At 36.2% G+C, this 26,538-nt stretch overlaps 1 protein-coding gene and 1 long non-coding RNA gene across 3 annotated transcripts; one reads left to right on the top strand and one right to left on the bottom strand.

The window, feature by feature from the left end:
• The first annotated feature begins 3,059 nt into the window (after window positions 1-3,059).
• Window positions 3,060-13,840, top strand: LOC104225480 (DUF724 domain-containing protein 3-like). Of its 2 annotated transcripts, XM_009777286.2 has the most exons (7): window positions 3,060-3,637; window positions 3,775-3,861; window positions 8,255-8,360; window positions 8,446-8,618; window positions 8,904-8,964; window positions 9,026-9,133; window positions 12,923-13,840. In XM_009777286.2, exons 1-7 carry the CDS (start codon window positions 3,107-3,109, stop codon window positions 13,636-13,638), a joined length of 1,782 nt encoding a protein of 593 aa, XP_009775588.1. In that variant the 5' UTR covers window positions 3,060-3,106; the 3' UTR covers window positions 13,639-13,840. The 2 variants fall into 2 exon arrangements, with proteins under 2 accessions (XP_009775588.1, XP_009775589.1); XM_009777287.2 differs by lacking the exon at window positions 9,026-9,133.
• A 384-nt stretch (window positions 13,841-14,224) lies between these two features.
• On the bottom strand, window positions 14,225-17,409 carry LOC104225481 (uncharacterized). The gene is made up of 2 exons (XR_710617.2): window positions 14,916-17,409; window positions 14,225-14,745 (listed from the first exon to the last, which is right to left on the bottom strand). It is a non-coding gene; the product is annotated as an uncharacterized lncRNA (long non-coding RNA).
• Window positions 17,410-26,538: the final 9,129 nt, after the last annotated feature.

Here is a 26,538-nt window from a genome sequence, read left to right as displayed (position 1 = left end):
TCATTATGAACTTATCGGATTCAAATGACACTTTGATTCTGGATCTTCCCAACAAAGATATAAAGATCAAGTTTGCCCTCATAGTAGGAACATGCAGTACATTAACAAGGGCTAAAGTTTTTCCCGAAGTGAGTTTCAGGAGAATATTACCCTTACCCAAGACTTTGGTAGTACTTGAGTCTCCAAGGTAGTCTTCTTCTCTATCATTCTCTACAGGAGTATAAGAGGAAAATGCTTCTCGATTTGCACAAATGTGCGGAGTAGTCCCAGAGTCTATCACCCATTCTTTTGCATGTGCTACAATGTTTACTTGAGAAATGACAGCTGCAAGAATATCACTTCCTTCAGCTAAGTTAGCCTTAAGAGTATTAGTTTTTTCTTTGTCATTTCTTGCTTTGTACTTGCACTGTGAGGCATGATGGCCAAGTTTTCCACAAACAAAACAAGAACCCTTTTTCCTTTTAAGGTTAGGATTTTAGGCTTGCAACCTTGAGACTTATTTTCGTACCTTTTGCAGTTGTTATTGCTGCTTTGCACTAAGTTTGCTTTAAGAGCTGTCATCCTAGCTTTGGCAGATTCTTTTATGTTGGAATCTTCAATTAAGATGTGAGTCACAATTTCCTCAATGGTGAAATTTTTCTGTTTGTGCTTTAAGTTGTTTTTGTAGTCACTCAATGAGTCAGGCAACTTCTCAATTAATACTCCCGCAGCAAACTTCTCTGGTAAAGACATCCCCTCGGCCTTCAAATATTCTAACAATTTTTGAAATTCGTTGATTTGTATGTTCATCTCTTTATCATCTCTCATCTGCCTCTGATAAAATTTTCCTACTTCAAATTTTTGTTTTGTAGCATCTTCAGCAGTGAATTTTTTAATTAAAGCTTCCCATATAGCTTTTGCTTCTTTATAACCGCACTACACGTCAAACAGTTCGTTAGAAATAGTTTGCAATATTGTATGACGGCATACCTTATTGGCATATTGCCATAATTCCACTATTTTATTATCAGCGTCTGCACTAGGTTGTGGATGCAGCAGTGCATGTGCAACACCATGGACATCAAGCAATGAGAAAATACGTTCTTGCCAACGTTTGAAATTTTCATTGGCGAAAATTTCAATTTTTGACACACCTGGAAATGGCCTGGCATATGGCAGTGCAACTAGGGCTGGAGCAGCAGATGTAACGCCAATATTGGAGGTATTAGTAGTATTTTCAGCATCAGTGTTATTTGTCATAGTTTCTTAGATTGTAGAGAAATGTTGTAGAGAAATGACACCGAAAATTAACGATTATAATAATACTACAATAATATTACTTATGAGCGGAAATACACCAACTGGCTTGAGTTCATTGTCCTAAGAAACTATTTCAGCTGTGTGAAATGTTTCTTCAGGATTAAACAAGCTTACCTCTATTTTATTTAGAGAATATAGGAATCAACAAAATTAAATATTATACAAATCCAGCTAGTAGGAAAAAAGGAAGAACAACTAATGTGTAATGTTAATTAAATATTATAGAAAAGGAATTAGAAGGAAGAAGAGAGTGACGTATGAGAAGGATTTCTGATGATGAGAATGAATGGCTAATGAAGGCTATTTATATCCATAAGTGAATATTTATATCCTTGTGAATGATTGCAACGTGGCTATCTTCATTTGCCACTTCTCCAAAGGAATATGCCATTTATCAAAAGGTTTAAAGGTTGGCTGCCACATTTGATAGTAAGATCACTTGTCTTTTATCTTTTCATGCAAAGACATTTGTCAAATGCTAATTATATAAATTCTTTTAAAATACTAATACAATTTGGCTGACAGAAGCCCTCTAAATAGATGGGCCCTTGGGTTTATTACCGTTGGCCATTAAAAAAAAATCATATTCACGCTCCTGCCAGACGTGACTTACATGCACAACAGCTGACTAGGAATAACTAATGCCACGTAGATTGAGTCATAGGTCAGAGGTGTTTATTAGTTCACTTATGCTCAAGAATGTTCATATGAGAATTTTGAAAGTTTATTACTGGCATGATAATCGGGTACAAGTTTAAGTGGCGAAAGACCATTTGCCTATATATAATAATTTTTTTACAACAAATATAAAATCTAAAAAATATTATATTCACATGAACCCGTAATCATTACATTAGATCCGTTGTCTAAACTCTCTCCTAATTCATTGTTAAAACAATAGAAATGACATGCATAAGGAGCCTTCTTCCTGTATTCGAAGAGTAAAAATACTGAGGCAAACCTTACTTATCAGTTTGCAGATGCACGTTAATGTTTTTACACAATTTATGTTGTTTCAGACCGGGGATCGGTCCTCCCTCAATGCCTTCTGCGTCGAGTCCGTTATATAGGATTTGCCTAGTACCGTTTACATTCTTTGTGTGGTTTGTAGGTTATTACACAGCGGGGGGTTTACCCAATGCACACAGAGTGCTCACCCGAACGGCAGAGTCTATGACAGAGACTTTAGCGGCTGCGAATTTTCCTGAGATTCCAAAAAAAATAAATCAATGTTGTTTCCCTTTTCTTAACAGGAAAATCAATTCCAAACTTAAAGTCTTAAAAATACTATTAAGTCCCGAAAATTCGAAGTCTTCAATTTTCTAGAGCTTTAATAAAATGAGACTCTAATACAATAAAAACTTCAAAGCATCATCAACTTACTATAAAGAACTATGTCCCTTCGGGACATCCAATAAAATTGGAACGATAGTGTAAAGAACTCTACCATAGTCTTTCAATCATTTACTACTTCTTAAGCTACAGCAAAGAAAAATGAAAGCAGTAAAATGGATTAACCCATATACTGGGCAATACGAAATTTACTTAATGAGACAACAAAATTATAATTTACGTACTAAATAAACAACTTCAATTTGACTTTGTCGTATTAACAAAAAATAATTGTATTATAGTTTTAAAATTCATTTGTGGAAACAGTACTCCAAGAAAATAATGTGAAGACACGTGTGAGGACATTTTATTTTTGACACCTGGACTTATATGGGCCCCGCTTCTCTTTAACAATCCCATTTCTCAGCTCTCATTCTCTTCAACTAGAAATGAGAGAGAATTTCACGGAGCAACAATGGCGACAATGGAGGAGACGGAGTTAGAAATGGGGAATTTATCACCAACTAATAATTTGGCGCCCTTCAGCATAGGCAATAAAGTGGAAGTCACCAGAGAAGAAGTGGGTTATAGAGGAGCCTGGTACGAAGCCATCATTGTGGAACCAAACCCTATCCAAAAGAAAAAAAGGGGTTTCTTAGTTCAGTACAAGCATCTCTTATCTGACATAAAAGATGTGAGTGAATCAATACCTAAAATCGAGTTCATTACAAAACGGTCCCTCTTACGACCCGCCCCGCCGCCGCTTGCGACGGTGGATGAGCGGAGGTCCTTTAAGGTGAAGGATGTTGTTGATGCATTTCATCTTGCTGGCTGGTGGAAAGGAGTGGTTGCTTCGGTTGTTGGTGATGATGGTGGTAAAGGTAGCCGGTTCCGGGTCGCTTTTAAAGATCCGGATGAGGAGCTTGAGTTTTCTCAAAATGACTTGAGATTACATGTTGATTGGGTTGGCGGAAAGTGGGTGCCCCCTGTTCCGACTCATGAACAGGTAGTAAATTACTTAAGGTCGACAAAATTTTCTCTTTTTCGTTTTTATACAAGGAAGTTGGATGTTTACAAATTTCCAATTTCATATGGTATCTTAAGTAACAAAATGGATTTTTTTTATGCACGCCATGATAACAGATGCCTGATCTTCAGTTTGGAAGTTCAAGTGCTGCTGATCAGAACAAGCGGAAGAATTCTGATAGTAGCAAAAAAGCATATGAGAAGGTATTTGTATATACTTCTACTCAATGGACTTCATCACTTTGTACTCATTATGGCTATGGAGAATTTCCATTGCAGCATGAAGTTGGTTCATTGATTGATTCTTTCTCGCATATTCACCAATGATCGAGATTCCATTAGTTTCAAGATTTTTGGCCATAATGTGTTCTTCAGCCTTGAAGACTTTCACATTATGTGCGGCTTGAGGATCACATCACATGATGTTGAAAAACCAATTAAATGATGCAGTAAGATTCTGAAGCGCTATTTTGGGAAGTCTAAGGATTTTGAAGGACATTCGAGACTATATGATCCGGAATAAAATTAAAAAGGATGATGTGAATTTCAAACACGTATGCGAGAGTGATAAAGATGCTGTGAAGCTTATGGAAATTCTTGTTGTGGAGTCTATTTTGTTTGGAAGAAAGAATGAATCAACTGTGTTGGAGGAGTATGCAGCTATTGTTGAAGAAGATCAGGCTTGTGTTGATTATCCTTGGGGTAATGCGTCTTATGAGACGCTCATTACCTCAATGAAATATGCTTTAGACTACCAGGGCAAAAATAATCCAACTGAGTATATTGTAGGTGGATTTCCACATCCATTATGTGTTTGGTTCTATGAGCGCTTCCCAAATATTCGACACAAGTATTTAAAAGAGGACGACTTACTTGATGCCCCCTCAGGTCCCAAGATGTTACATTATGTATCTTTGGGAGAGCCTAAATTTAAAGAACTTCATGAAGATTACTTCAGTAATCATGGTGTAAGTTAATGTTCTTTATGTTTTCCTTTTTTTTTCCTGTAGTTTTGTTAATATGTTGACGTATCAGTTTTATTTTATTTTTCATAATATACTTTTTTTATATTAAACAGAAGTATCAGACATTTAGGATATCAGATATAATTCCTACTGAATAGGAATTGAATTCAATGCCTTTAATTGGACAATTACCATGCAGCCGCATTCGTTCAAAGGTACTTAATCCGGTTCCTTCAACTGGTGAATCACCACGTAGTCGGAGTCTATCAAAAGAAACCAATCGAACTCCTGTAATTGGAGAATCACCTCGTACCAAGAATCTTTCTAACCGTTCTACAATGGCGTTTGATAATGAATTAGTCAACACAATATGTCATGTAAGTTTTGAGCTGAAGTTTTTGTTCTGTCTTTTGTAAAAGACAAAACATATTTTACTTTACAAAACACAAAACAAAACTTCAGCTACTAGAATGCTGAAGTTCATCACAAACAGAACAAAAACTGCTGACAAAACATGTTGTAGTTTTACAAAACACAGAACAAAAACTTTAGCTCAAAACTTACATGACATATTGTGTTGACTAATTCATTGTCAAACGCCGTTGTAGAACGGTTAGAACAACTCTGGGTACGAGGTGATTCTCCAATTACAGGAGTTCGATTGGTTTCTTTTGATCGACTTCGACTATGTGGTGATTCACTTGTTGAAGGAATCAGATTCAGTACCTTTGAACGAATGCGACTGCATGGTAATTGTCCAATTAAAGGCACTGAATTCAATTCCTCTTCGGTAGGAATTATATCCAATATCCTAAATGTCCCATATTTCTATTTAATACAAAAAATTATATTATGAAAAATAACACAGATATGTCAACATATTAACAAAACTACAGAAAAATAATGAACATTAATTTACACACAATGATTATTGAAGTAATCTTCATGAAGTTCTTTAAATGTAGGCTCTCCCAAAGATACATAAAAATCCTGGGAACTTGAGGGGCATCAAGGAAGTCGTCCTCTTTTAAATACTTGTCCCGAATATCTGGGAAGCACTCATAGAACCAAACACACAATGGATATGGAAATCCACCCACAGTATACTCCGTTGGATTATTTTTGTCCTGGTTGTCTAAAGAATGTTTCATTGAGGTAATGAGTTTCTCATAAGACTATTACCCCAAAGATAATCAGCACAAGCCTGATCATCTTCAACAATAGCTGCATACTCCTCCAACATAGTTGATTCATTCTTTCTTCCAACAAAATAGACTCCACAACAAGAATTTTCATAAGCTTCACAGCATCTTCATCACTCTCGCATGCGTGTTTGAAATTCACATCATTCTTTTTAATTTTATTCCAGGTCATATAGTCTCGAATGTCCTTAAAAGTCACACCCTTAGACTTCCCAAAATAGCGCTTCAGAATCTTACTGCATCGTTTAATTGGTTTTTCAACATTATGTGTTGTGATCCTCAAACCACACATAATGTGAAAGTCTTCAAGGCCGAAGAACATATCACGGCCAAAAATCTTGAAACTAATGGAATCTCGATCATTGGTGAATATGCGAGAAAGAATCAAACAATGAACCAATTTCATGCTACAATGGAAATTCTCCATAGCCATAATGTACCATTATTCAGCTTATCCTGTTGTGCAGGAGTCAAAAAAGTTGCAATTAAACACTTCAAATCATAGTTCCCTTTCCAGTAAGCACGACAGTTAAACCAATCTCCAAACTCATAATATCGTTTTGTAGGTACATCAACAGGGACTGAAGGAGCTTTACGTATTTTAGGTGATTTGGATTTCGTAGATGCCATCTGTTCGAAAAAAAATTAAAGGTAGGAAAAATAATTTCAGAACATTATTTAAAAGATCAGTTAAAACTTCAGCACAATTTAGCTTAAATTATATTTTAAAGCAATCTAACTTCAGCTCTACGAATGTTGAAGCTCAGCAAATACAGAACAAAACTCATCTCTAAAGAATACTGAAGTTCGGCAATTACATAACAAAATCTTTAGCGAAAACATGTTATAGTTTTTACAAATACAGAACACAAATTCAACTCCAATAATGCTGAAGTTCATCAAAAAGATAACAAAAACTGCTGACAAAACATACTTTACTTATATAAATCACAAAACAAAACTTTAGCTCCTAGAATTAAGTTTTCCTTGAAATATTATAAACTTCACACTTCAATAGCATCATCTATTTAACTCTCAAAAATTTTAAAAATTTCAACGTCTCCAAAATCGCTGAAGAATATATAGAATTTTCATCACAAACACAGTTTCAAAATACCTAAAAACACAATCGTAAAAGTAAAACCTACAAAACTAATGCACTAATCAAAGTAAACCGTAGGAAACTATTTTACCACAAATAAAAAAAGGAAATGGTTCAACTAAGATGACTATCAACAAAAAACCCAGAAATTAAATCATAAAAATAATACTAAAATAAAATCCCATACAAAGTTAATGCAATGTACAAAAGCAACCATTAAATTCGTACCTGTGATTATACATAATGTCAGTTGCAAAATCAAGAAGAATGCAATGACGAAAACCGTTTGATTTCAGAGAAGAACAAATCAAAAACGCGAAGAAGGGGGGAGAGAGAAAATAGACAATATGTCGTATACTTGGAGAGAAAGTACTCTTTTATTAAAGGGCAAAATCGTCTTTTTAAAACGCTTTTAACAAAAAAAGGGGTACGGATGAAAATAGAAAAACAAAGCTGGTACAGGTTAAAAAGGGGCGCCCCATGCAACTGAGAACTAAAGCGATTAATGCGTGATGCATCATTTGTCAGGGGTATAATTGTCATATTATTACGGATTTTTTGTCAGATGACTATCAAATCAATAATTTACAAATATAGGGTACGGCTGCAAATCGCCCTTTTCTTTTTTTCTTGGTAAATTCTGGATGTCTTATTATTTTCTTTACCAGCCCAGAAGAGACTTAGATTCCAAAATCATGTTTCTTGAAGAACATATTTTGCTTCTCCAATATGTATTTTGATAAATAAGCTCTAAGATCTGATTGAACTTCACTGGGTACTGAATACATCCCGTATGATTGCCAACGTACTTGGAATATTCACAATCTGATTGTCAAATAAACATATTCAGTTGCTATAAGCTCATTGCTTCAGCAATGTTTAGACAAAGGCTGTTGATTTACATACCAAATATGTCACACTAGGAAAATAGAAGGGAAGAAAGAGTTTCCTAGAGCTTGACTGTTTTTGGTGCTGACTTTTGCCGATCGGAAAACCAAGAGTAGTTGGTTCAGTTGATAATCAATCAAGTCATGGCGTGGAGGAAAGAATTGATTATCAATATGTATTTTGATAAATAAGCTCTAAGATCTGATCTATAATGAATTGAACTTCACTGGGTACTGAATACATCTCGTATGATTGCCAACGTACTTGGAATATTCACAATCTGATTGTCAAGTAAACATATTCAGTTGCTATAAGCTGATTGCTTCAGCAATGTTTAGACAAAGGCTGTTGATTTACATCCCAAATATGTCACACTAGGAAAATAGAAGGGAAGAAAGAGTTTCCTAGAGCTTGACTGTTTTTGGTGCTGACTTTTGCAGATCGGAAAACCAAGAGTAGTTGGTTCTGTTGATAATCAATCAAGTCATGGCGTGGAGGAAAGAATTGATTGTTCACCAGCCGAAACTGAACATTCTAATGATGGGGGTAAGTTACTATATTTTTCTCTCTACTTGGGTTTTGATAACTACTCGTCAAGAACTTAACAACTAAATTGGCATCAAGGCTACAGCCTCTTTGAAGAAGAGACCGGAGATGTTGGATACTGAGACTGGCGGGTTACAGCCGCTGAAGAAGTTAAAAAGTAGAAAACATGTTTCTTTTGCGTTGGAGAATCAAGAATTTCCCAAGCGCACCAGAGATAAGGATGGGAAGCAAAGTGATTCTGGATTTCTGATTGTTGAGGTAACATGTTATTATAGGGCTCATTCATCTGTGTCTATTCTATTATATAGAATCTGGTAACAGACATATGCATATGATACTTGGGTTAACAGAATACCATCACCCAGATGCTTTGATTATACTTGCTGTATGGGGCCTGACAAAATATTTGCATGATGTAAAAGATTTCACTGATTAAAGTATGAATATTCTATACGCTTTGGTTCCCTGAAATTTCTCCTCAATTAGTTCACTTTTCTGTTCCTTATCAATTCTGGTGTTTGCTTTCTTTTCTTTGTTATCCAGGGTAGCAGCAAAAGAAACACTGGGGACCTGTCTGACCACCGATCACTTGCTGTGCCACAAGGTAACTGATTTTGGTGTACAGTTTTGTTTCCTCATTGCATAAATGTTCTGCTTGATACCAGGTGTGGAGAAACAAGTAGTTGAAAGCACTCTCCATGAAGTGGTTAATGAACAGAATGCAACAAAGCAAGTTGAGTTATCTTCAACTAGTTGTATAAATACTTCAGCAGGTAAAGCAATGCAATTTAGCCCAATATTTCAGACGGTACTCACATATCCTATTTGTGATTGCTCATCTTAATGGCGTGTAGTAATTCCTATCTAGCAAAGTGTCACGACCCTAAACCCCAAACCCGATCGTGATGGCGCCTCTCGTGAAGACAAGGCCAGCCAGTCTCCAAGTTCAATCTTTAAGCAGTTAAACATTAAGAAACCGTAATAAGCATAAGCAATTAAACCAAGGTTTAAGCAGTTTAAAACATAATTTGCGGAAAATAACCCAACATAGTCCGATACCGGTGTGTCACTAGTCATGAGCATCTAAACAATTCGGAATACTCCAAATCAAACAGTAGAGTTTAATACAGAAACTAAGAATATGAAGAAATAAGATAGGGAAGAGCTCTGGGCTGCGAACGCCAACAACTATCTAGAGATTCCTCGGATCCGCCTGAGCCGGAAATGATCAGCACTCGGGAGCGGGACCAGATACGCCTGAATCTACACACAGGGTGCAGAGATTAAAGTGAGAACTCCAACTCTGTGAGTAATAATCATAAATAAAGACTGAAAGCAGGAAATTACGTAAGGCACAAAGCATGCTATAATGAAGCAGTAAAACCATTAAAAACAGTAAGCCGGTGAAAGATAGGTAAAAATCCTTTAACTCAGATTTAACTTCATGAAAAGCCTTTTTCAACAATTAAGCAGGTAATTGACAGGCAATTAAGAAAAGATAAACACATAAAGGTTCGCCTCTCGGGCACAGTATCAACAAATCTGCCCCTCGGGCAACATCTCAGAACAATACCAGCCCCTCGGACTCAATCTCACATCACAATGGGTACTCGTGCTCACTGGGGCATGCAGACTCCTGGAGGGGCCCCTTACGACCCAAGCGCAATATCAAGCCAACTCGTGGCATCATCACTAGGCTCTCGGCCTCATATCAATCAAGCCACCTCGTGGTGTACATAGCTCAGGCCCTCGGCCTCATAATCAGTATCAAATGTTTCCTCACAACATAGGCCCTCGGCCTTACTCAGTCAAAATCCTCACAAGCCCCTCGGGCAAAATGTTTCCTCACAACATAGGCCCTCGGCCTTACTCAGTCAAAATCCTCACAAGCCCCTCGGGCAACAGTAAAACAGTGATTCTCAGCCCAATTATTATTTAAAAGATCATTTAAGTATTTAAAACATAGTAAACATGGCTGAGTACGAAAACAGTGAAATATATCATGGTTGAGTTCAAGTATAAAGTCAAAACAGTGAGGAAATATCAATAAAAATCCCCGAAGGGTTCAAATAGTTGGCACAAGACCCAAATATGGCATTCAGCCCAAATCATGATGATAGCAAATAGTTTTCAGTCAAATACGCGGTAAAATAGTCATTCGGGACGGACCAAGTCACAATCCCCAACAGTGCACGACCCCACGCTCGCCATCAAGCGTGTGCGTCACCTCAATATAGCACTACGATGTGCAATCCGGGGTTTCGAACCCTCATAACATCATTTATAATCATTACTTACCTCGAACCGGTCAAATCTCTAGCTCGCGACGCCTTTGCCCCTCGAATCGGCCTCCACTCGCGTCCAATCTATCCAAAATAAGAACGAGGACGTCAAAATATGCTAAGGGAACGAAGCCCAAGCGAAAATAATCAATTTACAACATAAATCCTGAAATTACCAAAACCCGACCCCCGGGCCCGCGTCTCGAAATTCGATAATTTTTACATCAATAAATTCCTTGTCTCCCCACGAGTTCCCACATATCAAAAGTTCTGAAATCCGACCTCAAATAGTCCTTTAAATCCTCAAGCAAAGGTCTAAGTTTCCAAGCCCTAGTTCTTCAATTTTTGGCTTAATGTCCATGATTATTTAGGTGGAATTCATATTAGAATCGAGTTTTAAGTCCAAGAATCTTACCTCCAAGTGATTCCCTTTGAATCATTCTTCAATCCCCTTCAAATAGCTCCAAAAACGACTAACAATGGAAGAAATAAACCCCAAAATCGCGGACAAGACGAGTATTTAAACATTCTGCCCAGGCCTTAATTCCTTCTTCGCGAATGCGGTCAAAGCCTCGCGTTTGCAAAACACAAAATGACTTTGACCAAAAATCCTCTTACGCGAACGCGACATGCCCATCGCGAACGCGATGAACAACTCGACCTCAAACCCAACTGACCAATTTCCTCTACGCGAACGCGCTCCCCTTCTCGTGAACGCGATGCACAAACATCCAGCCCTTCGCGAACGCGCTCCCCTTCTCGTGAACGCGATGCACAAACATCCAGCCCTTCGCGAACGCGAAGGCTTAAATTCCACCTTCCTCAACTGACCCTTCGCGAACGCGAAGAGTAAAATACCTGCAACAGCTGAAACCAAAACATGCAATTTTCTTCAACTTAAAATGATCCGTTCAGCCCTCCGAAACTCACCCGAGGCCCTCGGGAGCTCAACCAAAGATGCCAACATATCTCATAACCTCATTCAAACTTGTTCCAACCTTCGGAACGCTCAAAACAATATCGAAATACCAAATTCGCATCGGATTCAAGCCTAAGAATTCCAAAATCTTCTAAATTATGCTTTTGATAAAAAACCCAACCCAACCACCTCCGAATGACCTGAAATTTTGCACACACATCCCAAATGACACAACGGAGCTACTGCAACTCTCGGAATTCCATACCGACCCCTATATCAAAATCTCGCCTACCAACCGAAAATCGCCAAAATATCAACTTCGTCAATTCAATCCTAAATCTACTCCGAACCTCCAAAACTCATTCCGATCACGCTCCTAAGTACCAAATCACCTCCCGAAGCTATCCGAATCAGCGGAACTCACATCCGAGCCCTCTAACACATAAGTCAACATCCGGTTGACTTTTCCAACTTAAACTTCCTCAAAAGAGACCAAGTGTCTCAAACCTTACCAAAATCAATCCGGATTCGATCTGACCAACCCGATACCACATAACACGGATAAACAAAGCATAAAGAAGCAGAAATGGTAAAAACGGAGCGGTAACTCATGAGACGACTGGCCGGATCGTCACACAAAGTTTGTGGTTGTCAAAGTGATTGCGTTCTAATGTTAAATACTTAAATTATTCCTACTGGTTTTAACTTTTATTTCGGTAGCTTGATGAGCTGTCTGCACTATTTGATACTATTATAATATGAAAGAGAGGTTTCTAAAATTAGGCATCCTGAATGTCTTCACTTTCAAGTTGTAACAGGAACTGCAGTTGAACAGAAAACACCTGTACATCGAAGCGCTAGTGCAAGATCGGAGTTAGTTATGGATAGGTTTTGTGAGTTTGAGCTCAAGTAGACCTTAAAATTTGATACAAGCTCAAGTTTGATGATTTTTCAAGATTTTAAGAAGGAAAAAGTATTTCAAAACTTTCTTCCTTATCCAGGTTAGCTAGCCACATTAGTATTTCCCTTAAAAAGATATACTCTAGTTGGGTTACTTGGTGTTAAATATTAGATGGAAGATAACCACTACCAATCAAAGTAGTACTTGAGCCAGCTTCCTGAGTTGCCCAGTTGACAATTCCCATGTTCATTTTCAAATGATGTGATCAATCAGGTCTTTTTGAAAAATAAAAGATTTGAGATTGAACTGATAGGTCAACTTGCAGTGCTATTTCCAACTAAATAGTGCTCCACTTAGGTGCCTGTCATTTTTGATATTGCTCAGTTTTCTATTATTTTTGTCCTGATCACCTTCTTTTAGCCCTGTTAGTAGCATGGTTAATCTAGTCATCATTTTGCAGGTGTCTCTGCTGCAGCAGACCAACCATGTGTTGAGACCAGTACTCAACAACCTGATGGAACGCCAGATACTGAACTTAATTCCATCAGTACGCCTGAGCAGAGTCTAGTTCTTCCATTTAGGAAGAACTCCACTCTTTGGGGAATAGTTGAATCTGCGGAAGTATTTGCAAGGAGTCCACAAAATCCACATTTTTCACCATTAGCTCAATATGAGGAGAATAAACGAGAAGACATGGCTTTACAAAAGATGATAAATTATGCTTACGTTGTTGAGAAGATACCAAAGTTAACATCCACAGAACTTAGTAATTCATCTCTCATTAATGACATGCTGGCATTTGTCAAGGACTGGGAGGAAAATGGATTTGATGTTATTCTGTATAAACGTGGCTTGAATGATATACTGTTGAACAACGAGAGGCAAAATCACTTCGTAGACAAGTTGGAAGAAGTAGATGGCAGAATAAAAAACTGCAATCTTGAGAAGACAAGAGCTGAAAAAGAGATTGAAGAGAAGGATATGAAGATAAAAGATCTGGAGAGAGAACTAATGGCAGCCAAGAGCACGATGGAGACAATGGACCAGGCGAAGGCGGTAATGGATCAGGAGATGTTGGTATTCAGGTCCAAAGAGAGTGCCATCTGTGGCGAAATTCGACATGTTCAGCTTCTCTTTGAGGCAACAGTAGCTTCGCTGAAGCAAATCTTCAGCTGACCAATACTTTGTACGTTCTCGGAGTTTTGTCTTTGAATATTTTTTTGGACCTTCTTCAGAATATTCTAGGCATGACTTTGAGAAGATAGCAACTAGCAGCAGCATCTTTGATTTTGATTTTGCTATTAGCTCTCAATTTTATTTTACGCACTTCATTCCAAACAATTTCAGATTTGTGGTAAAGAGCTATTCCAGTAGCGAAGTCCAGGCCTGTGTTCAAATGACACCACCACCCCGGCAATCTCCAATGATCCTCTGTTATTATCAATAGGCACATTTAGGGGCGTGCATTATTCGGATTTAAGGGGTGTGCATTTGGTTATTCGGTTTGGTATTGTGTTCTTCGGTTTTGAAAAATCACAATCCAATGCAACCTGCCATATAACATTATTGAATAGTTATATTTAAATGGCGAAAATGAACAAATATTGTAGAGAATGAGAAGTAATAATGACAAATCTCTCAAAAACACTTTCTAATATAAGGCACCAGTAATACTTAAAATCACAACATTTAAAAGTAAATTAATACATGTCCAATCACTTTGGTTCGGTTTGGTTTCTCGATTTTCTGCACATTGCAGTCAAACTAGCCAAGTAGCAAGAGAATTGCATTGAAATGGTCTGCAAAAGTGTCAACAAGTTCTGGGTACATACAAAATGCATGCACATTCAGGCATTCAATCGTTAGAAGCTCACTGTAACATCTGATGAACAAGACAATCATTAATCTACCATTTGAGAGGACTAAGTTTTGGTGGACTAATCCAGGGTTGAAAATACATTATTTTCAAGCTATTACATAATATATCTTCAAGCTTCAAAATGTTCGAGGTTGTACTAGAAGATGGTTAATGCCTGTGTCTCTTCAACAAACCAAGCTCCACATACATTATTTTCAAGCTTTTGCTATGAAGCTTTATCTCATTCATTCTTTAATTCTTAGAAGCTCCGTTGATCTTAAATCATTCTCCAACTCTTCACAGGGGCCACAACTGGAGGACTATACACCAGAAACTCAAAGTGCTCCTACCGGGTCCCGAAAGCTATTTTCGAAATATCCTGCTCCCTGATCTTCAATTGGTGATACCCAGATCTAAAATATAGTCTGTATCATATAGATCAAGAGACTAAAGTCCAATTCAATTGATTAAAGAAAGAACAGAACATTATGATAAGTATCGACAACTAGATATATGCAAAAGCACATAAGAGAGGCTGTGGCTTATGAAGTGAACAAAAAATACAGTAGATCAAATTAGAAAAGGTCTGCAATACCTTCCAAAACCAGTTGGCCTTCTTTTGTGCAGTATTCAAGCAAAATGCCTTTGTCTCAGCAGTCTATCCTTCCACTACTAAATTCAGTATATACATAACAATTTTTTACAATAGAATATTACGGGGTAAAAAATAAAAGTAAAGTTCAGCATCCACTCATCTTCTATGAAACACTAAACGATGACAATTGTACTCTATCTGCAACAACAACAAACCCAGTGTAATCCCACAAGTGGGAGAGAATTTATTGCAACGCCTTCAAAAACTAGTCTATGATATATAGAAAATCAATCCTCACTTGTTATGACCTTTCATTGTGATTTCACAAGAACTAGTTTCCACATATGAAAATACAAAGGAACAACATTATACACTTGAATTTGAAGTATCAAAGAAATATAGGAGAGCCACGGACTACATTACCTCCAGAACCGTGATATGTAGTAATAATGCAAATCCCTGCCATAAATCTAAAACGCTTCCCATCTTTGAAAAGCATGTCATCCAACATTCACAGTATCAAAATTTTCCTAATCACCCTATAAATTCTAGAGAAGCATACATCAAAATAATCAACTATAACTTCTGTAACTTTACAAAGTAGAAGGTGAGCAAATTTTAACCACAGCTACTGCTTACCCAAACTTCTTAGTAAACCTAAACTCAGACATTACAGGAGATGAGAATTTTCTGCACAAACTATGAAATCTTGCAAGGAAGAGAAGGAAATTGACTTTACAGATTTGCTGGGGTGAGATTGGGAAAAGGAAGAAGAGAGTAATGGAGAATGACAATAAAAAACATGGGTGCAGGAACCCCAAAAGTCAAGAAAGTTAGTCAGGAGCACATAACACGCAGTTTCAACTTTCAAGCTGCCTCTTTCTCGATGAAGTCTGCTTAAAAATTTGGAATCTCCGCACTCTTCCATGAGGTTGCCATTGTAGTTAACGCGTCAAAGAGAGCCAATTCGCATAAGAAAAGTGTTGTTTTGATGATGTGTAGTGGCCAGTTAGTGTGGTAACTCTGTCCAGTGAAGTTGTTGGCCTTTATACAAGAGATGCGCATTTGAAAACACGCATTCTAAGAAACTTTCGGAACTTGAAGAGGTTGGAAAAAGAATTGAAGAAAAGTGCAAAGGTTTACCCTTAGCTCTAAAGACATTTGTGGGCCTATTAAGCTCCAAATCAAAGATTGGAGAGTGGAGATTTGAAAAGTCAAATATGTGAGCTTCCACATTCACTTCTCAACAAATTGTAAGCCTCACATTTCACTTCTTTAAATGTGTTGGCTCTTCAATCTCTTATTCGGAACTTAATAAACTAGTAACTGTCTTGAGAACTAAAGGAATCCTTTGCACTTACCTACAACTTTTTTCTCTACCACTTCAAATTTCTGATGTTACTTAGAATCATTTTCTTTACAATGCGTATTATTTAATATGGCCAACAGACTTTACTAGGACAGAGCTCTACGCCAATTGACTCACCACACATCATTAAGGCATCACGTTTCCAACCTCTTTAACTTCTAAATATTATGAATCATCTCTTTCTCGACATTGTTACTCGGGAACTGGAAATACCAACTCTATTAAGTGAATTGTCGTCATAGCTGATGAGTACAAGAAATTCTATTAAAAATAAAATAAAACATTTGGGCATAAACTAATTTGGGCTCAAAGATATTTTGCCTAAGAATAAGAAGATATGAGTCTATAGCAGATAAAAGTAATACAAAACCTATATCCTTCAGACAGAGAAATGAAACTTCTATAACCATATAGTGCAATAATCCAACAGATATGTATAAGAGATGTATTAGATAAGAGCTAGTAATATGGCAATGATCAGGCATGAAACCTTTTGGAATATATTAAGTTCTCTTTGTAACCACATAATAATATAAACATTAATATAATTCATTATTTGCAAATAACATCAAAGCCGAACAACTAGAAGTGATATGTATTTTTTATGTTATGCATCTAGTAGCAGAGGAAACACAAAATAGATATATACAGTTTCTGGACACAGAAATCTAGCATAATGTCACTTTAAATGTGAAGATTGAATGGTTTGACTCAGCTAAAAGAGTAATTTCCATCACAAACTAGAAGATACAAAGCTAGAGCATGTAATAAAAGCCTAGACAAACTGAACCTCCAGATGTTTTGTGAAACTGCATAAATAAAGATAATATAATCGATATGAAAATAAGAAAGTAATCAAATATAGAAGACAACCAAAGTAACACGAGATAATTACCACATCAATCTAAAAATAGTATATTACTCTTGAGCAAAAACCACTACGCATCAATCCCAAATTTTTTACCTAGGGTCAGACCTGTCTAACTCCATAACCAAGAAATGCGAGTTGATACCCCGAGAGTGTGACGGCGTGTCCCTTTTAATATAAACCCTAGTATTTCAACTACTTTGCCTAACTTGGGCCGGACCTACAACTCTCAGAACCGACACATTCCCGTTGATGTAAAAGCCCACAAGAATATCGGTGTTAATTTTTGGAAAGTGAGATTGTATTAATTGGTAAGTTATTCAAAAATAGCCACTTTTCTGCCATTGACTTGAAATTTCACGTGTAAAATTTGATATTCCATAATAGCACTTACTTTTTAAGACAAAGCCGAAATGTAACAAGAGGATGCTATTTCTACATTATCAAGGGTTGATTTAATCTATATCTATATACTATATTAAAAGCACGAACGCCCTTAGCGAAATGTCGTTCGACTTTTTTACCCTTAAAAAATCGACTTTACACTAGATAAAATTGCAATTTAAGTTGTCTTCCTAATATTTAGGAATAAACATTCAATTACCATTTATGCTAATTTTTCTAAAGTTAGAACTTTTAAATCACCTAGAATTAATTTGTTAATCTTTCCTTATTAGATTGTATTACAATTTTATTTGCAATAGGAAGTCGTGATTTTAATACAATAAAGACTTTTGTTTCAAAAGGAAAAACAATACTAGCTTTTTACCACGTCTAATCTCCATATCATTTGTAGGATTTTAAATTAAAACGTTAAAAAAAGAGAAGATTAATCAAGTACACTACTAAATTGATTAATTTCTAGAATACATAATAACTTACATATCGTTCTATCTATCTATATTAAATGAACGAAGGCCCTTAATGAAATATCGTTCGCCTTTTTTTTACCATTTAAAATTAAACTTCACATTAGATAAAATCGTAATTTAGTTATTATCGTAATATACAGTACTTTGAAATCAACTAATTTGGTTATAAAGTATTTCTTGTGTTAAATTATGTAGGAAGTCCTAATATTTAGGACTTTAATATAAATATTAAAGAAAGCTCGGTGCACTATATGTGCGGGGTCCAGATAAGGCCCGGACCACAAAGATCTATTATCATTTACTTATATTGTTTGGGAGAAATAATAATATTACATTGTCTTAACATAAATATTGTTTGGGGAGAAATAACAGTATTACATTGTCTTTTGCTTATATTTGTTTACGACAATTTTTATATGAAATATGTTTCAACTTATAATTCTAAGGGGAGGACACTATATATTCTTACTATTAAATTAAGATGTATGTACTTAATTAACTATTTTTCTAATAATTAAATATAATTTTTAAATATTATGCGAAAACATCGATGAAGAGAAAAAGATGTTATTCGAGTAAGAAGGAGTTTTAAAAAGTATCTCTATTTTCTATATCATTGTAAAGGCACGAATCCCGAATGCAAAAATAAATAAATTATTTTTTAAATTTTTATTCAATAACTTAAATATATTATTTAATAATATTTATGTAATTTTTTAAAATTATATACTCATTGATATAGGTACACGCGCAAAGCGCGTACCCTAAGACTAGTTAACCAAATGGACCCAAGCTGTTGCATTTGAATCTTAGGTATGTTTTGTATGAAACAAATGTGGTTATTACTTTGTAAAAAATGTTTAGCACTTCGGATCTAAATGTTGGGTTTAAAAGCATGTGACGAATTATAGACCAACTAAACTATAGTGTTTTGGCAAAATTTGAGTATATGTTGATAAAAATTTCGAAAAAAATGTCCGAAGCATTGATTTGAAGATCGTAATATCAAATAAAATCTAGCTAAAATGTTTGTGAAGGGAAATAGCTTTTATTCTTAATTGACATGTGATATTTTTTCGAAGGAAAATATTTTTATTGCAGAATTTTTTTGAGAGTTCAATGTAACGACGCATTTTTTGAGATTTTTTTTATTTAACTAAAAAGATCAAAACATGCTCATTAGGTAAGTGTTAAGAACTTTAAGACAGCCATGAATTGGACTTAGCAATGGAAACAAAAAGAAAAAGGAATGAATTGTAAAAAAACTGGGAATATGAATACTTCAGTGGAGCATATGATTTAAGAACGAAACAACCAAACAGTGCAAAGACTGAAAAGAGGTTTTGTCATTTCACAGTGTATACAACGTACAATTACAAAGCTGTAAACAACAAGTCACTCAAGTCACGACTCACGGTAAGGGTGGCAAACGGACCTCGTGGGCCGGTTTTATGTGGGCCCGGGCTTTGTGGGCCTGGGCTTAAACGGTCCCGGGTTTCATGGGCTTTTGGAGGTAACCGGATTGGGACCGGGACCACAAACTAACAGTCCCCGGATAAGTGGGTCGGGCCCGGGCCTAAGTAGATTTGGGGGGCATTTGTATCTATACCCGCTTTTAGTGTCACGTTTTAACTTGTGTCCGCTTTGCAAAAAAAATTGCAAACGTACCCGCTTTTTCGCATAACTTCAGCATACGGAGCTGAAGTAGCAAAGGCAATCACGCAAAACTTCAGCATTCTAGTAGTCGGGCCTGAAGTTCAGCTCTAGAGCTTAAGTTTTAATTTTGTAACTGTCGAATTTCAGCTCTAGAGCTGAAGTTTTTGTTTGTAAGCTTCAGCTCTAGAGCTAAAATTTTTGTTTTGTAACTGTCGAACTTCATCTCTAGAGCTGAAGTTTTTGTTTGTAACTGGCGAACTTCGGCCACATGATTTTTCTGCATGCGAGAGTTTGAGATCTGATGACTTTAAATAGCATTAAGTAGTACTATTTTAACTGTTGGGGATATTATAGCTCCATAAATGTCAAGAAGACTAGATTCTTTTGAGCTGCAACACTTTAAATTGGGATTCTGGTAACACAATTGACTTTTCTTTTGACAAACATTGAAGAAGCAGATTGAAAATAAAGATTTTAATTATGTATAGTAAGATGGCTTCTGAGGAATTGAGTGAAGCCACAAAAGGAGAGATATTGTTACATCAATGTTAAGTTCCGGAGAGATATGGAGATCACTGGGAGAAGGAGGAGGAGAAAGGGGGCTGAAGTTTGTTTAAAAAGTGGGTACAAGTTAAAAGTTTAAAAAAAAATGGGTATAGGTTAAATGGGGGCGACCAAATAGGGCGCCCCGTGCAATTTTTACTGGACTTGGCCTATTTGTTTTTAAAAAAAATTATCTAAGGCAATTTCGTGTAAATTATATAGCTTATATATATATATATATGGGCTTAAGTGGGCCTGACTTTTTTTTAATTATTTTTTTTTATCTAAGGCAATTTCTTGTAAATTATATTATATAGTTGTGACTTAAAATATTTTAATTCAAATTTAAAAGACAAAATATTGTAAAAAGATATTCAAAGGAATGCGTTATAATTTTTATTATTATGACATTAACAAAACATGGCCCAATCTTTCTTAGTCCTCCCCCCCCCCCCCCAAAAAAAAATGGAATGAGCACAACCAATGTGATAATACCACCATTGAGAAGAAAAAGAAACTAATCAAGATGTTCCAAAATACAAGTTACATATTAATTTTACATGGTATCTCTTACATATTTCATAAATCCATCAAGGTTCGGAGGAATTTTCGTTGGTGGTGGCGGAAAAGAAGCTTGTTCATCACCGCTTCCGGGTGAAGCTGAATCCTCACAAGTTCAACTAGCATTTCTTCGTAAGCTTCGTGTACCTCTGGTTGTGATTCAGTAAGTCCAAAATTTCTTCGTTCCGAACGGATCCAGTCTCTGAAAAGTAATGATTTTTCCAAGTTCTCCCTCATAGACGCTCTATAATCACCGAGTTGAAGTCTTGCTTGACTGAAAGTGCTCTCCGATGCCACTATTGAAGCTTGAATGGTTAAAATGTCTCGGGTCACCCTTGAAAGGATCGGAAAGTGTTTTTCTTTGTCTTTCCACCATTCCGTCGGGATTCACTTCCTCAAGTCCATGTGACAAATAAACTTCAAGCTCATTTAGTTGTGAACAATCACTAGTGGAACAACCTTGAGAACCCCCGAACTCGGTCCAAGCAGTAAGTGCTCTTACTCCTACACTTCTTTTAGATGATTGAGAACTAGAAGATAAAGGAGTTGGAACATTTGGTCTAGCATTATCTATTGCAATTTGATAAGCACTATATATAGTTTGAGCATTTATTTTAATTGAGACTTTTGCGTCCGAAAGTGTAGATAACTCATCATCTTCAAGTGCTAAACCATTATAAATAAATTGATACCAATATTGAGGACCTCCTAATTTCATAGTAGGATTTAACAAGGCAGCAACACCATAAATAAGGGGAATATGGAAAAAATATTTCTTAAATTTCTTTCTCATAGAATCAATAGCTTCTTCATAAATTTCTCCACCCTCTGAAAAATAAGCAAACAAATTTACAAGTTCAGTAAGATAAACTAAACAATTTGAAATAATAGGATAATATTATCCAGAAAATTTATTTGTAGCAATATAAGCTCAATCCGCATTTATAAGGTGCTCATCATCATCACTTACATGAGCATTAAACGTTGAGTTTTTGGGGTTTCTATATTCATATGCAACAACTAAACTTTCATACATGTAATTCCGTCTAGTTGGACAAGGTTTAGGAACCTTTCTTTCTCTTAGGCCAAATTTATCATATTTTATAAAATATTCTCTAAGTTTACTTCTACGATTTGAATAAAAAAGCCAATGAAGAGCCATTTTAACCTTTTCAATTTCAACATTCATATTCTCATACCATCACCCGCAATTAAATGGTAAATATGACACATACATCTAGCATGAAAAATGTTACTAAATGCAAGATTTAGTGTAGTGGTAAGCAAGGCTACAACATTAGTATTACTAGTAGCATTATCCATTGAAATTGACATTATTTTATCACTAAGGCAAAAATATCTACAAATATCCATAACCGTGCTAGAAATAAACTGCCCTATGTGACGTGAATTAATTATTCTATAAGCAATAATGCGCTTTTGCATTATCCAGTCCTCATCAATTCAATGACTTGTAACAGTAAAATAATCACAGTCATCACCACTTCTACCAATACCAGTAGTAATAGCAATACGACAATTAATATGAGTAAATAAATAACGCAAATATTATTCATATTCATGTTTATATTTATATATATCGCTCTTTATGGTTGTGTGAGGCCATCCTTTATAAGTAGGATTATCTTCTAATATAATGCACAAAATGAGGGTTAGAAGAAAAATTATAGGGTAAGCATATAACAATAACCGTTTTTGCTAATTCTTCCCTATCTTTTCTTGGGTCATAATATAAAATACCACATGTAACAGTGTTAATTCCCAGTTGAAATTTATTTGACCCGTTACTAGGGTCAAGTTGACTAGGTAGACTTGTCCCCCCGGTCGCAGCTTTCATTTGATTATATTTAACTTTATCTTGAGGGTATATCATTATGTGTCTTCTCAAACTTCCCGTCCCCTCCCCCTCCCCCCCCAGTAACATAGTTAAAAGCTACCTCTTTGCCACAAGTTTTACATTTAGCTTTATTTTTTTCTCTTATTTGAATAAAAAATGGCCAAACAAGAGATGTTTCGGCTCGTTTAGAAGGTTGTCTAGAAAAAATAGGTATAGTAACAGGGGGTCAACCAGGGCATCATTTGGATTAGTTGGGTTAACTTCAGCAACATGACTAGTGGGTGTATCGACATCCGGTTGCATTTAATCTAAATCTATTTCCTGCTCATCTTCTTTATCAATAGTCGGATTACTATAAAGAGAATTCATATATTCATCATTTAAGCATTCACCACCACCAACATTATGCACATATTGACTCTCAGTAAATTGTAATAAAGTATTATCACTATCAAGAATAGCAGCAGGTGGAGGGCGGGTATGGGGTTTGGGTAGGGGAGCCCGGGGAATTAGAGGAGGAATAGATTGAACACTAGATTCACCACTCTTGGATTTTTCCTTATTTTATTAAATATTATTTTTAACGAAAAATCCATCTTAATTATAATTATACAAAGTAAATAAACACAAACAAAACTATAATATTAAAACTAAAGAGTTGGAACGAGTTTACCGAATTGACGAATAAATTGTTAAAAATTAATTATCGTTGAAAACTTGAATATTTCAATTCACCAACTTCACAAATTTTCACACAAATTGCAACAATAAAGTAGCCAATTTTAGAAGAAAATTAGAGAGAGATTGATGATTTGTGAGAAAAATAAAAGAATGAGGGGGTATTTATAGTTGAAAATAGGGGAAAAGTGTAATTATAAAAAGTTTGGGATTAAAATAAAGTTGGGGGGGGAGGGGGGTTAAATGGCTATTTTACAAAGCCCAAACGACTATTTTTGCAGGCCAAACGACCATATTTTAAATGACCCAACGGTCAGATTTTTTTTAAATGTAGTCATTGGGCCCATTTGAGACCGTTTGGGCCTGTTTGGGACCGATTGAACTGGCCCACTTAGGACCTGCTCCCGGGCCCAAACGGTCCCGGTCCTACGGGCTTCTTCAATGAACCAGCCCACTTGGGCCTGCACCTCCCCCTGATCCCGGACTTAAACGGCTAGGCCCATTTAGGCCCACTACTCATATGGGCTCGCGGGCCTGAGCCGGGCACGGGCCTAACCGACCCACATACCAACCTTACTCACGGGTTATATATAGTCCTTTTTGCAATGAAGAAAATTTAGTTCAATTGAAGAAATTCTACCATTAAGAATAGTTGGATGAATTTGCTTTGCGAGATGTGTAGTAATTTCTGACTTGATTTTTCAATCGTAAGTCTCAACTATTGTTTCGAGCTTGGTTCGCTCTCAAGTGGTCTTTTTTACTTGACTAAGTAGTATTCTACTCATACAATGCGTGCTAGTCCATGATACGGTCCATGGGAATAGAAAGCGTCGAACATGCTTTTCAAGCATAGGGCTTGTATGGATTGAAATCTGTCCTTAGAATATTTAAGCCAAGACAATACTAGGGGAAGAGTTCCCAAGTTATAATTTGTTGAAATGGCGCAAGAAATGGTGAATTCTAGAAGAGTCAACAAAAGACGAAGTCGAAGGGTCAACAAAAGGACGAAGCCGAAGAGTCAACAAGGGTCGGGGCCAAGGTCGAGTGCCTTAGACGGAGCAATAACGACTAGTTTCAAGGCGTGATTAGATAGAGAATATTCTAGTGGATATTCTCTATGTTTGTACTATTACGGTTTGTTAGGAGTATATTCCTTATAAATAGAAAAATGTTCTTAGATAGGGAACACATGATATTCATTGTAAAACAAACATACTTTGACTAAAGAAAGAAAAACGGATCTCTTTACTAGTAAACAAATATCGCCTCTTCACTAAGATTTTTATCTATGTTTTTTTACCAACGAAAATAACTCAAAGATTCAAGGGATTATTTATCATTCATCATTGATAATCTACTTATATCTTTTTTTTATTATTCTTGACATATTTAACTTATTGGTCCAACTTGACGTGCCAAATGAAGGTAAAATCTCATTTTCCTCAACTTTAAGCTTTTGTTTCTAGAAAAAGTCTCTTGAATTATAGGTTATCTTATTCATCAAACAAAGAGAAGAATTTTAAATTTGTTGGTAAACCTGTATTTGTAAGTACTGATTCTGGAAATTAGAACGTTAGCTTATAAACGTAAATATAAATGATATAAATGAAATAGAAATTAATTCGAGCCCACTGAATTCATAGTGTTTCCTTAAGGAATTTAATCCCCTCCTAGTACCCAAGGTTATAGATTATTTCCTCCCAAGATAGAACGAATTACACACTGGTGTAGCGGTACTTCAAACCTCAGTGTTTCAGCGAACACAAAGTTCGACACCAAATCACTTACGGTTGCTTTGTTTGTAGTTTAAAACAATGCAGAACAAGGGAGGAGAACTTAGAAGTCGAATGAAAATTCTGAGAGGAAAGAATACAAATTATAGCCAACGTTGAGTTTTCGGTGAAGAGAAGATCAATAGCTCTCAATTCTATTTTTTTGTGTGTCATTCTCCAACTGCTGCTGCTCATATTTATAGCAGTTAGTTGTGAGACCCGCCCCCCTATCCATGGTGGAGCATGCACTAGCTTGTTATGGAGCAAACACTTAGCCATGGTGGGAGGAGCACTAGGTGGCTGCTATTGCAACTGGTGGTACAATACACGGATTGGAATATATATGTTACAAACACGGATAATATTACGTTAATATTTACTATTAACAAATAAATTTAGTCCAAAAAATTAATCAATCAATCGATCATTTGACCAAATCCAAATCCAAATCCGAAGCCGTAGCCGTAGCCGAAGCCGAGCCGAGCGAGCGAGCGACGGCGACAGCGCGAGGCTTGCCTTCTTCCTAACTCTTTAAGAGCTACATGAAGTGCATTTGTATATAAACCCACCAAACTCCTTTTCCTCTACCAATGAGGGACAATGCCTCATTAAAAGGAGAGAAAAACTTAAAATTTTACTCAAAATTTTTATTTCCCTCCATTTCCCATTCATCTCTTTTTAATACCTTTCTATATTAAAAAGAAACTCAACAATCCCCCACATGAATGGGGAATGACTATATCACGGAAGTATGCATGAAAAACTTGTGTGATTTGCAAGCAAGGATTAATTGCATCGGGATAAGTAGGTTTCCTTTTGAACTTTCCGTAGTGAACTTATGTCGGATATACTCGGTCAATCGGTAGATTTGATATCTTTGAACCGTCGAACTTTAGTGTATACCTAGACAACTATAAGTCACACAATCAACCCTTAATCGTCTTTGGTTCTCATTGTTGTGTTCGTTTAAGCCATGAACACTGTCTGGTTTCATAAGTGCGTAGAGAATTGGCCTTGCAAAATTCTCCTTGAAGCGGCTAACACTTCACACTTACATAGGTGATTCCTAAACGTGTCATCCCGTAGATACACTATTTAATATACCCCGTATCAAATTTAGAAATCATTAAAAAGCCTTAATGCTTTATCCTTGGTACTGAACATTGTCTCATCACGAGAATGGACCAAAATTTTTGTTGACAATGTTGAACTGTCATTAATGACTTTGTTTGATCTCCTTGAACCTAGATCTTGGGATCTCCAGTCTTCTAGGTAGAGTTACCGCCACAATGACTTATTCTCGGCCATAGTCCCATTCCCCTTGATGATTTCTCAACTACCTCTCTAGGTAGGCCTTTTGTAAGTGGATCCGACACATTATCACTTGACCTTACATAGTCAATCGTGATAATTCCTCTAGAGAGTAGTTGCCTAACGGTTTTATGT

This window comes from Nicotiana sylvestris, chromosome 3 (genome assembly GCF_000393655.2).
Source record: "Nicotiana sylvestris chromosome 3, ASM39365v2, whole genome shotgun sequence".
Taxonomy (NCBI): Eukaryota; Viridiplantae; Streptophyta; class Magnoliopsida; order Solanales; family Solanaceae; genus Nicotiana; species Nicotiana sylvestris.
Note: the sequence above shows the minus strand (reverse complement) of the source record. Positions and strands in the feature narration are given on the sequence as shown.